The following is a 13,710-nucleotide window of genomic DNA, read 5'->3' on the forward strand; positions in this document are numbered from 1 at the left end:
CAGTATACCTTCTAATACAAACCCAGTTACAGAATGTTGAGTAGTTATTTTTAGTGTTATATTATGTCCAAGATGCAGTATCCGCCTTTTGCCTGCAGGGGTCAGTGCAGTACAACAGTGTGTTTAAACTGCAACACTGCAGGTCCTTTATAAATCCTCTCTGCGAGTCCATTCAGAGAATCACTGTGGAGATGAAGGGATGCCTGGAGCTTGTATGAAGACAAAACAGTAGGTGCAGACATGCTGTGTGTGTGTGAGTGTGTGTGTCCGTGTGTGTGTGTGTGTGTGCCTGAAGAGATGTGAGCGATTGAATGTGATTTTGTTTCTGTATGCGTGTCCGTGTGTGTCCTTGCGTGTCCATGTCCGTGTGTGTGTGTGTGTGTGTGTGTGTGTTCGTGTGTGTGTGGTTAGACAAATACATTAATTAATCCAAATCCAAATGGTTCATTCAAGGACAGGTTTACCGAGTCTCTCTTACACACACACACACACACACACACACACACACACACACACACACACACACACACACAGGACCCATTTTCATTATGTCACTAGACAAGCATCTTTAATGTGGTACTAGGACACAACTTTAGTCATGGATGTAAGTTGAGACAGTTTCAAAAGTGACAAGAAGAGAAGAGAAGAGAAAAGAGAAAAGAGAAGAGAAGAGAAGAGAAGAGAAGAGAAGAGAAGAGAAGAGAAGAGAAGAGAAGAGAAGAGAAGAAATGACAAACAGAAAATGAGGAGGTAGAGAAGAGAGGAGAAATGAGAAGATGTAAAGAAGATGAGAGGAGAAAGTTGAGGAGAAAATGTGAGAGGAGAAAAAGTGAGAGGAGAAAAAGTGAGAGGTCAGAAAGAAAAAAGGTTAAAGAAAAAACTGTGACGAGAAAGGTGAGGAACGAAAGAGAAAAGAAGAAGGGAGAGAAGGGAGGAAGAAAAAGGGAATGAGATAAGAGGAAGACAATATTGTATAGAATATAGATATAATAGGTAAAAGGATAATAGACAAGAAAAAGACAAAAGGAGAAGAAAGAAAGAAAAGCACAGGAAAAAAAACTGATGAAGAGGAAAGGGCCCATTTCATTACCTTTATAATAAAACTAATATAAATTGGGTGTGATACAAAATCTATATTCCTGCTGCTGCTGTGTGGAGTTTTTATGGGCACAGGCCCAGGCTCTGACCTAAATAAGGTCTTCAAGTCTTCTGTTATAAATAAATCATATATTTTAAAACAGATGAATTATGCATGCAGGTGTGACGCACACAGCCGGCGAAGGGAAAAAGACGCAGGCTGGACTCGCATCATTGAGACAATGTTTTCAACACCCCACAACACACACACACACACACACACACACACACACACACACACACACAGTCATAAAGACAGATGATGTTATCATGATTGAAACAAACAGAGTAATCATGCTGGAATGCAAAGTGCTTCGGTGGACCAAAAAGCAGCTTATGAATGATGTACCTTCGCTATGCCGAATTTCCTCTCAGGTAAACACATGCAAATACTAATAGATTTTTTTTTTTTCTTTTTTTCAATAGCTCTCCACAACACAGCCTTTCTTTTTTTTTTTTTTTTTTTTACCTTTCTTTTTCTGTTATTTATTATTTTTCTATAAGGGAGATTTGCAAAGTAAGCACACGATAATAAAAAGCGTCACAAAAGCGTTTTTACTTCCGTGTGTGTACAAGTACAGGACAAAATTAACACCATGTTCTTTATCATGAATGTACAACATTCATTCATTCATTCATTCATTCATTCATTCATTCATTCATTCAGCCTTAGTAACTGCTTGGTCAGGGTTGCAGACCACACTCAATTTAGATTTAAATTCAAGTACAGATATTAATGCTAGATGCATTAAAGAGATACAGATGCAGATTACATTATACCCCTAACACACACACACACACACACACATATGCTCCCCCCACCACCACCACCACCCCAATCTTTCACTCCTCTTTCATATTTCTGTCTTTTTCTCTCAGAGGCTTTCGTCTTAATTATTGTTGGTGTGTTTGATGTACATCCAAAATACCAAAATACTCAAAAAATTCCATTATTATCCAGTCTTGCGTGCTTAATCTCATCTTGAGGGATGTGGTAGCCTAGTGGTTAAGGTGTTGGCCTACCAATAGGAAGGTTGTGAGTTCGATTCCTATGTCCACCAAGCTGCCACTGCTGGGACCCTGAGCAAGGCCCTTAGGGAATTGAATGAGATAAAATGTAAGTTGCTCTGATAGTGCGTATAAACTACTTGGCCTAAAGTATAAATGGCTCCGATTATATTACAGCTTTAGTAGAACGGCGGCTTATTTCTCTGTGTGGCAGCTCTAAGAGTGTGAAAAGGAAGGAGTAACATGTGCACACAGTGTGTGAACATATGAGAATTTTCTTCAGAGCCTAAGGGCCATATTTACTATGAGGATCACTAATTACAGCTGCTTTAGTGATCGTTTGGGTTGCTGTGGCCGACCATGATGGGGGATCTACTGAGCTTGTGCATACAAATGAGCACCTCAGTGGTAACTCAGTTGTTATAGACTCAGGGCTACAGATCGGAAGATTGCTGCTACAAATCTCAGTACTTAAAAAAAAAAAATAGCGTCAGGAAAATGTCAAAATATGGCTTGTTTTCCGCATTGGTAGAGATAGAAAGAAAGAGAGAGAGAGAGAGAGAGAGAGAGAGAGAGAGAGAGAGAGAGAGAGAGATGGAAATGGTTTCAGTTACTGATTAACTTTTGTTTGTTTCCATTCAGTCTACACCTTTATATTAATGAGACTGAGGTGATACGTTAGCAAAATGGAGAGTGAATAAAACAAAAAGAAATAAAGGATAAAGAAGAAAATTCTAGTTCTGTGAGAGGAAAATAATCAACTTTCAGCATTTCATATAAAGCAGGATTATTCAGTTTGTTCAGTTCGGTTTTTATTTTATTTTATTTATTTATTTATTTATTTATTTATTATCCCAGTGTTTTCCTTTTTTGTGTAATGTTGCATTTAATAAATCATGTTTTTAGCTATCCTCGCATTTGGGTCTGGGTTTTTACCCGTGACGACTCCCGATTTCTTGACATTACCACAGCAATATTTCGAAAATATCCTGGTTTCATGGTATTTTTGTCCAAATGAATTATTTCAGTATGACTATTTAAACTACAACAGCCATCTCAGTAACTGGCAAACATTTAGGCTGCCTTCTAATGAGAGAAACGACAGCAGTGTAATTGTGTGTATATGTTGTCAGAGCGATACACATACAGTGGTGCAGGAGCCGAGCTGTGAGGGATGTGTGATTACTCGTCTTAATGACATTCATGTGTGAGAATGACGAACAAAAAGTTCTCATCTGTCATCGTCCTGTCAGTCATCACGTCTCACATGAGAGGCTGCTCGCACCACTCGCCTAACGTCACGTGACTCCTGCTCTGTGCTCAGACTGACTTGCTGACTTTTATTTCACGTCCTGGTCGTTTTATTATTTCTACAGAACACCACATACTTTAATTTAGAATCAGTCACTTATTTTCTATTTTCTTTTGAAGAAGCCTGTACATAAACACACAATGACCTCTGACTTAAGACTTTCCCAAGATGGGAAACCCTACTAACTGTTACCAAGTGCTGATACCGGAGACTCCTTCTCCTCCGAAATGTAAAATAAAAGTCACAACTTCAAAACAACGTGTTTATGTTTAACAGCAGACATGGGTTTAATATCACCTGATTGATATTTATATTTATATTCATTCATTCATTCATCTTCTACCGCTTATCTGAACTACCTCGGGTCACGGGGAGCCTGTGCCTATCTCAGGCGTCAACAGGCATCAAGGCAGGATACACCCTGGACGGAGTGCCAACCCATCGCAGGGCACACACACACACTCTCATTCACTCATGCAATCACACACTAGGGACAATTTTCCAGAGATGCCAATCAACCTACCATGCATGTCTTTGGACCGGGGGAGGAAACCGGAGTACCCGGAGGAAACCCCCGAGGCACGGGGAGAACATGCAAACTCCACACACACAAGGCGGAGGCGGGAATCGAACCCCGACCCTGGAGGTGTGAGGCGAACGTGCTAACCACTAAGCCACCGTGCCCCCTTTATTATTTATATAATATATCTTATTTATATTTATTGATATTTACTTTAGATAACAGAAGTACTCATGAAAAACTACAAATTCTTAAAGCTCTGAGTGTTTCCTTTCATATGAGTCATGAACCACCATTATGGAGTGTGACATGACAAAGACATTCAATGCTGAACACTAAACAACACACCTAATGTACTCTGTGTTCGTGTACTGGGCCAGAATCTCTGACCTACATCAAACGTCTTCTGATATAAATAAATCATATATTTACAGATTAATTCTGTATGCAGCTGTAAAACACACACGTTACACACCTCCATTTACAGCATTTAGCAGACACCCTTATCCAGAGCAACTTATATTTTTTATCTTGTTTTATACAACTGAGCAATTGAGGGTTAAGGGCCTTGCTCAGGGGCCCAGCAGTGGCAGCTTGGTGGACCTGGAACCGAACTCACAACCCTCCAATCAGTAGTCCAGCACCTTAACCACTAGGCTACCACATAAACGTTTTTAGAGCTTTTCTATAAAAATATTGTCCCTAGTAGGTTAGACACAGGTCACCTACAGTATGTAGTGTCTACTTTCATATGAGCTTCATATTAACCACCACTGTAGAGTGGGACATGACCAAGACATTCAATTCTGAACATAGACACAAATTCCATATTTTTGGCTTCTGGGAAAAAAGAGTTAGTTTAAATAATTGAAATAAATAAATAAATAAATAAATAAAGCCAAATAATATATATCAGTGCCTCGAGTTTTAATATGAATATGATTTATATTTTAGTTTTAATTTGAATTTTAATGCTGCTGCGGTCCCTTCACTGGCTTCCGTTCGCTGCACGCATCAGATTCAAAACGCCGATGCTTGCCTACAAAGCCAAAAATGGACCAGCTCCTTCTTACCTCAAAGCCCTCATCACACCTCACACTGCACCTCACACCCTCAGACCTATCAGCACTGCTCGACTGTTCCCACCATCTCTCAGGGTAAGAGGCAAGTATACTAAAAGACTCTTTTCTGTTCTGGCACCGAGGTGGTGGAATGAAGTTCCACTGGGAGTCCGTACGGCTGAGTCCCTGTCTATCTTCAAACGATGGCTGAAGACCTACTTCTTCATGAAAAAATTTAACTAGCACTTCTTTCCCTATTTTTTGCATTTATTAAAAAAAAAAACTTTGAAACTTTTTCATTATAACTTTGAACAAATGTTTTAAATTCATGGTATCTTAAGTATGTAACTTAGTGAGCCAGCATTAATGTATCCAATGATAGAGATTTAAGCACTTATGTACGTCGCTCTGGATAAGGGCGTCTGTCACATGCTGTAAATGTAAATGTAATATAATCAAAGACCAAGCAGATTACACACACACACAAACACACACACACACTCTTATTTCTGTACATTCCTCTCTCTCTCGCTCTCTCTCTCTCTCTCGTTCTCTCTCTCTCTCTCACTCTCTCTATCTATCGCTATCTCTCGTTATTTCTCACTATCTCTCTCTCTCTTTCTCTCTCTCTCTCTCTTCCAAGACCTAGCAGATTACACACACACAAACACACACACACTCTTATTTCTGTACATTCCTCTCTCTCTCGCTTTCTCTCTCTCTCGCTCTCTCTCTCTCTCTCGCTATCTCTCGCTATTTCTCGCTATCTCTCTCTCTCTTTCTCTCTCTCTCTCTCTTTCTCTCTCTCTCTTGCTCTCTCTCTTGCTCTCTCTCTTGCTCTCTCTCTTGCTCTCTCTTTTGCTCTCTCTCTCTCGCTCTCTCTCGCTCTCTCTCTCTCGCGCTCTCTCTTTTGCACTTTTGCACTCACTGAGGTGAGGAAGAAGCAATGCATTCTACTTTCACCTTTCCTCCACACTTTCAGAGACAACCTGAATTCATAAATATTTAACTCAACGTTTAACTCAGGCTTTACCCCAGGCCTCCTGGAACAAATTCAAGAGAGAAAATAAGGATTACTGTTTTTATTCCTCATCACTGATGCAGAAAGTGTGTGTGTGTGTGTGTGTGTGTGTGAGAGAGAGAGAGAGAGAGAGAGAGAGAGAGAGAGAAATAATGAGTGGGATAGTTGATGTGTTTTCTAATCAGTTCTAGCATCTACATGACCTGCAAATGACACACACACACCCCACACACACAAACACAACCCTTGTGTGCTTTTTTTTTGCAAGTACTGCTGACATAAAAAAAATAACACATGTAAAAACATTTCTCTTATCTTTTTTTCATTTTCTTTCTTTTTTGCTGTGAGAAAAACACTTTACGTGGCCCAGTGTAACACAGGTGACTCGTTCAGCATCCATGAGGCACATTTTTCATTCTACAGAAGCACTCCACATTCCAACACGACACCACCGGGTGTGCTGCTTGTTCCACTAGACTATAAATCCCATACACACTCCAACACACACACCTCTGTCTGTAACCTCCATCTATACTTCATCTTAAAAGCCTCACACACACTCCACCTCTCTATTGAACTATCATTTATGCTTCACCATATCATAAACCTGCTTCCCACTCGGTCTCTTTCTCTCTCTGTGATCTCCTTCTCATCCTGTAAACATCACACACACCTCGCCTTCAGTTATACTCCACCTTATTATCTACCAGGAACGTCATGATCTAATACTAGCCTGATACAGTCTGACCTGTTTTATGTGGGGAACATGTTACATGAACGTGACCTCGGATTTAAACACAGGAGAACTCTAAAGGTTTGCGTAGCTGTAACATCCAATTGAGAATTGTCTCATTTATTTGATTGACGCTTTGAACTCTGTTGAGAAAATAAAAAAGTGCATTCTCTCTATAACTCCCACGTACACCCCACTTTCCTCTAATACCTCCACCATACCATTAACCCCAGTCCCACTTTATATCATTCTGTGAGCCATATCTCATTTTTACTGCCTTCCCTTAGATCCTGTACAAATTTTAAAAAATACAGCATGTGTACTCTGGAGTTCTGAATCACACTTCACTATCTGGCATGTGTCCTTGTGCACATGCTCATGAGTACTATGGTGAGTTTGGTATGGAGGATCTCTAGTGACCTTCACAGAGCTCTAAATGCAACCTCACTGAAATCTTTTGGGATGAAACCAACCTTTTTTTTTTACAATGTTAGCCAGGTCTTGTTCTTGTCCAACATTATGCCTGACGTCAAAATGTGCTTTTGACTAAATGGGCACACACTCCCTTTGACATATCTTGTAGAAAGCCTTTCCAGAAAGGTGGAGGCTGTTACAGAGACAAAGGGCAAGCAACTGAATATAAAAGCCTGTGAGTTTGGAATAGGACAATCAACTAGCTCATGCAAGAATGATGGTCAGTTGTCCACATACTTTTGACCATGTAGTGAATCACTCACTAATATCACTTCATTAATATACTCACTGACGTCACTTACATACTCAACTAACTACTAACTACTAATACGGAACAACTACCTCCACTAATATACTTTACTAACTTCTATATCAGGGGGGCACGGTGGTTTAGTGGTTAGCACGTTCGCCTCACACCTCCAGGGTCGGGGTTCGATTCCCGCCTCCGCCTTGTGTGTGTGGAGTTTGCATGTTCACCCCGTGCCTCGGGGTTTCCTCCGGGTACTCCGGTTTCCTCCCCCGGTCCAAAGACATGCATGGTAGGTTGATTGGCATCTCTGGAAAATTGTCCCTAGTGTGTGATTGTGTGAGTGAATGAGAGAGTGTGTGTGTGTGTGCCCTGCGATGGGTTGGCACTCCGTCCAGGGTGTATCCTGCCTTGATGCCCGATGACGCCTGAGATCACGAGGCACAGGCTCCCCGTGACCCGAGGTAGTTCGGATAAGCGGTAGAAGATGAATGAATGAATGAATGAACTTCTATATCATATTTCCTAAACTACAAACCCAAAGATATTTAACTAGCTTCACTAATATACTTTATTAATTCAATAACCTTATTAACTTCACTTATTAACTCTCCTAACTTAAGTAACAAACCTCTCTAACTTCACCAACATTTTTTAACTACCTATTCAAACATATTTAACTACTACAGTGATACCTCGAGATACGAGTTTAATTCGTTCCGTGACCTTGCTTGTATCTCAGATTGCTCGTATCTCAAAGCAATTTTCCCCGTTTAAATGAATTGAAATCCCATTAATCCGTTCCAGCTCGCAAAATTCCACTATGAAAAATGTTCAGTACCTGTACATATAAATGACAAATATTGTATAAAAACATACAGTAATAAAAGAGAATGTTAAAAAAAATAAACTGGTTTTACTTTACGGAAGATGCGCACGGAGGTTGAGGGAGGAGTAAACAGGCGGAGGAGTTAGGAGGAGTTAGGAGGAATTACACTTTCACTTTCGTTCACTTACTCGCTACTGTACACTCTTAATGCTACTGTACACTTAAATGGAACTTAACTAAACTTCATTTAGAGCGAGGAGAGCAGCAACTAGAAAATAGAATAGACCCCCAGTATAACAGAAGCATTAATCATGCATAGAGTTAAAAATATAGGAAAGGAAAGTAATAAATGAATGAATTGATAAATAAATAATTAAATAATTAGAGAGAGAGGGAGAGAGAGAGAAACGTATGTGGAGATTTATGATGTAAACTGGTACAACGAACACGGGTTCCTGCATGGTGGAGTCGGGGTTGGAGGAGGGAGTTTAGATCGCAGCAGCAGCGAAGAGCTAGAAAGCGGCTCTATGAATGGGAATTTAAATGGTCGGGTAATATGGATGTCATAACCGGATTGGTGCGCGTCGTGGACAGCTGATTAACAGCTGATACACGCTTGACGACGCAGAACTAACGCGATGCTTGACTTCTCTTTACTGAACTTAATTGCTACAATTTCTGTTTTCTTTACATTAATTTTGCTTAATTTTCTTCATCGCTTTTCTCTTCACTTGTTTTTGCTTTTTTTGTCACTCTTTCCTCACTAATATCTGCTGGTCGTTTTAATAAAAACCTGTCCGGTCGGCATATCGGATGCGGTGTAGTCGCACAAGATACATTTTTTTAATGGATCCGAAAATTACGGATCCGCAGATGGTCATCACCTCACGCAGCGCCTTTGCGACTCTCCATAGGAAATGAATGACTACCTGTTTATCGGCCGTCGTTTGTCGTGTGCAGTGGAAAGGCAGCTTTAACCGAGTGAGACGCGGGAAGCTGAGGCGGGGAAACAGAGCACACGTGGTTGTTGGGGATCTTTGTTTCGGTGGCGGCGGCTCGGATGCTCGTATCTCAAAAATTTGCTCGTATCTCAAGCCAAAAATCTGGTCGAATCACAGCTTGTATCTCAAAAAATTCGTATGTCAGAGCACTCGAGGTATCACTGTATAACTAGCTTCACTAATATACTTCCTTAACTTTACCATCTCAAACATACAGAACTACCGTAAGTTATATGCTTCACTAGCACAATTCACTAACCTTGTTAGCTTCACTTACACATTCCTAACCTCTATAACAAACATCTCTAATGTCACTAGCCTACTTCTATAACTTAATTACTGTCTCAATTGTACTTGACTACCTTCACTAATATACTTTGCTAACTTCACTAACAAAATGCTCTAACTTCACTAACCTACTTCTTTAACGTAACTACCGTCTCAAACATACTTAACTACCTTCACTAATATACTGTACTAACTTTACTAACATACTGCTCTAACTTCACTAACCTACTTCTTTAACTTAATTACTGTCTCAAACATACTTAACTACCTTCACTAATATACTTTACTAACATTCTTCTCCAACTTTACTAACCTACTGTACCTCTCTATCTTCACTAACAAACTTCTTTAACTTAACTACCACCTCAAACGTACTTAACTACCTTCACTAATAAAGACGTAGGTTAGTGGATTAAAGAAGTTTGTTAGTGTATTAGTGTTTAACTACCTTCACTAATATACTTTAACACTAACACACTAACAAACGTCTTTAATTCACTAACCTACTTCTTTAACATAACTACCAACCCAAACGTAATTAACGACCTTCACTAATATACTTTACTAATTTCACTAACTCTTTTCCTTCACTAACAAGCCATATAACTAATAATAACTAGTGAATAACTAATCTCCATTAACATACTTCGCTAAAAAATTGTCCTGCTTGAATTACTCATCATTATTATGGAAGTATTTCATACTTTTTTCTCGTAACCACACAAGCACTATTGGCAGATGTCTCTGTGTGTGCAGTGTGCTGCTGAGACCTCAAATAAGGTTGTGTAATGATGTAGTTAGCAATCAGTAACAATTAATTACTGCAGCATTAGCAGTGAAAACAGGGAGGCTTTGCTGCCCTAAGGCACTGCTGGTTATTAATATTCCTACACATACTGTAGAAATCTGCTGTTGCTGGAAAATATCAGCAGGACAAAGACTAATCTGTAGCTAAAGTATGCAGTCAAAGATGCTAACAATTTATTATAGCGCAAAACAAATTATTTCGTGCATCTTGATTCACACACACACGCACACGCACACGCACATACACACACAAACACATGCACACACACACGCCCACACACACAAACACACACACACGCACATGCACACACACAAACACACGCACACACACACAAACACACACACGTACACACACACATACACACACAAACACACGCACACACACATACTGTACACACACATACACACAAACACACATACACACAAACACACGCACACACACATACACACACACGTACATGCACACACACACACGCACACACAAACACACACACACGTACATGCACACACACACACATACACACACAAACACACGCACACACACATGCACACACACACAAACACACGCACAGACACACACACACAAACACACACACACACGCACACACACACAGTAAAGGAAGTACCTATACATTATACATGCACATGTTTAAGCTCGATAATTGACTCACCTTGAGAACGGTAATGTTCCAGGCATAGCTCTCCATGGCCTTTTGCAGTTTTCTACCCTTCAGCCCCTCCTTAGCGCCGATCCGGTGCAGATCTTCATGGAAATCCAACCCTGCAAAACAGCACCAACACACTCAGTCCCTTCACACCAGGGTTCTCCGTCATATCCTCCTCACGAAAGCCCGAGTCTCAGTGAAACGTCTTCAAACCCCCCAAAAACAGCACAACATGCTCCATCACAATCACACAGCAGATGGCACAATCAGATTGATATTTCGACTTTACCTCCCATCTGTTCTCTGTCTGCTCAGAAGTGGAAAATTACAGCCTCTCCATTAATAATTTCCATTTGTACTGTATGTCTGTATATAATGTGTTTCACTGATTTCACATAAAATCTAAAGAAATTGTGAAAGATAAACATAAACCATGACATTTTGTTTCAAACAAACTGAATGAATTTCTTACAAACCCTCAGCTTTGGTTCTCACTGAGACAAACATTTGCCTAATGTGTTCTGTTTTTCTGCATAATGAGGAATAAGAACAAAAATCTAAAGCACATTTTCCTCTGGAAGCCATTAGACCGGACAAAGTACTTTAAAACCCAGATCGGCCAAAACAAATCACTGATATTCACCAACGTGTTAATGGTTTTTTTAAAAAAAACACTGAGCACTGAGAGCGTCCCTGAGGTAAGTTTACATACAGTACATGAATCTTTTTCTTGGAAAGATTTGTAGATAGTCAAAGCTTTATCTGTTTGAAAGTCTTGTACATTAGTTATTATAACTCCAATTAAATTAAAATGGGTGACGTCATGAGGAAGAACACCAAGTGGAACTCCACCGTGGGACTGGGAACTTGCCTGAGAGGATGGGAACCAAAGAGGAGGCGCCTAGGAGCGTCAGGGTATATATTGAGGAGATTTTCTGGGGTCCGGGGTTGTGTGTGTAAAAACTTTACTTTGCAAGAACGTCTTGAGAGTTTTGTTTTTTATTGCATGCAGATGCTCTTCATGAAGATGCTCTTTTTGGGTTTTTCATTTGTTATTTTCAACTGGCTGATTGACCACAATAAAGAAGTTTGCTCATTCTCATCCAGGTCTGAGGAGTTTTCTCATTGTTTTATTTGTATTGATGTTAGTGCTATCAGTAAAGTAATTTTAATTAAAAATTAAAATGGTTGATTTTTGCCTGAAAGTATATAAGTATAAATCACCCTGTGATATGTCGACTTGGAGACGGGCTCTAAGTTCCGACATATTTAAGTGATGTGGTCGATATACCGGTCTGTTGTGGTGAAGAAAGAGCTGAGTCGATCTATTTGACTCTATTTACCAGTCGATCTACATTCCTACCCTCACCTATGGTCATGAGCTTTGGGTCATGACCGAAAGGACAAGATCCCGGATACAGGCGGCCGAAATGAGTTTCCTCCGCAGGATGGTTGGGCGCTCACTTAGAAATAGGGTGAGGAGCTCGGTCACCCGGGAGGAGCTCAGAGTAGAGCCGCTGCTCCTCCACATCGAGAGGAGTCAGCTGAGGTGGCTCGGGCATCTGTTCCGGATGCCTCCCGGACGCCTCCCTGGGGAGGTGTTCTGGGGATGTCCAACCGGGAGGAGGCCCCGGGGAAGACCTAGGACACGCTGGAGGGACTATGTCTCTCGGCTGGCCTGGGAACGCCTCGGTATTCCCCCGGAAGAGCTGGAGGAAGTGTCTGAGGAGAGGGAAGTCTGGGTGTTCCTGCTCAGACTGCTGCCCCCGTGACCCGGCCCCGGATAAGCGGTAGAAGATGGATGGATGGATGGATGGATGGATGGGTGACTAAAATACAGATTAAGATCATATAAAGTATACACCTGTGTGCTGAACATTATAGCCCCTGCGCTTTCTTGCACCCTTTCATGTGATAAAGATTGATTCAATTGTTTAAATTCTCCATAATTATTAAGTAAATACATGTATGTTTATACGTCGTAAACATTCATGTTTAATATCAGCAAATTTATTAAAAATCAAAAACTCATTTAGAAAAATAGCTACGTATTCTGACCTTTGGTTAAGCTCTAAATTCGTTTCACTCGCATCCAGTTTGCTTCCATTATCTTGAGATGTCTCCAGAACATGACAGATTCAGTTGATTGGACATGATTTAGAAAGCCAGTCGTCTGCATGTATAAGGTCTCACACCTCGTCATGCATATTAAAAAAACAAAACAAAGTCAAAAGAATTCTCCCTGGACATCTATGATCAAATTGTGCTTATACGCTGATCTACATGGTGCCTTGAATTCCTGCCTTGGGCTCTAGGTCAATGATGACTGTGACCAGGATGAAGACACAATCTCTCTTGTGATCTTTGTTTGTATTATTTTAGACAGACAGACAGTCCGAGTCAGCACTATTACACCGAGGGCAATCTAGTGTAGAAATGTAACCCTGTCTGTATTTGTGCGTGTGTCAGGATCACGCCCCGACATTTTACCTGTTGGAACATTGGTCTTTAAATGTCTTCCTTTTTTATTGCGGATTCCTCGTCGATGTGTTGTCTTCGTGCTTTCTGTTTTGTGTCTCTGTCTAGTTTCTTTTGAGTTACGGTTTC

The 13,710-nt window shown here is 40.5% G+C and overlaps 1 protein-coding gene across 1 annotated transcript in view; it reads right to left on the reverse strand.

Moving 5' to 3' along the window:
* Positions 1 to 13,710, reverse strand: part of LOC132861516 (inactive phospholipase C-like protein 2) — a 178,428-nt gene that overhangs the window by 1,708 nt on the left and 163,010 nt on the right. Inside the window, exon 25 of the mRNA XM_060893075.1 lies at positions 11,110 to 11,219. Within this exon, the coding sequence (XP_060749058.1) occupies positions 11,110 to 11,219 (110 nt within the window). The remainder of the gene's footprint in view (positions 1 to 11,109; positions 11,220 to 13,710) is intronic.

This window comes from Tachysurus vachellii, chromosome 18 (assembly GCF_030014155.1).
Source record: "Tachysurus vachellii isolate PV-2020 chromosome 18, HZAU_Pvac_v1, whole genome shotgun sequence".
In the NCBI taxonomy this organism is placed as follows: Eukaryota; Metazoa; Chordata; class Actinopteri; order Siluriformes; family Bagridae; genus Tachysurus; species Tachysurus vachellii.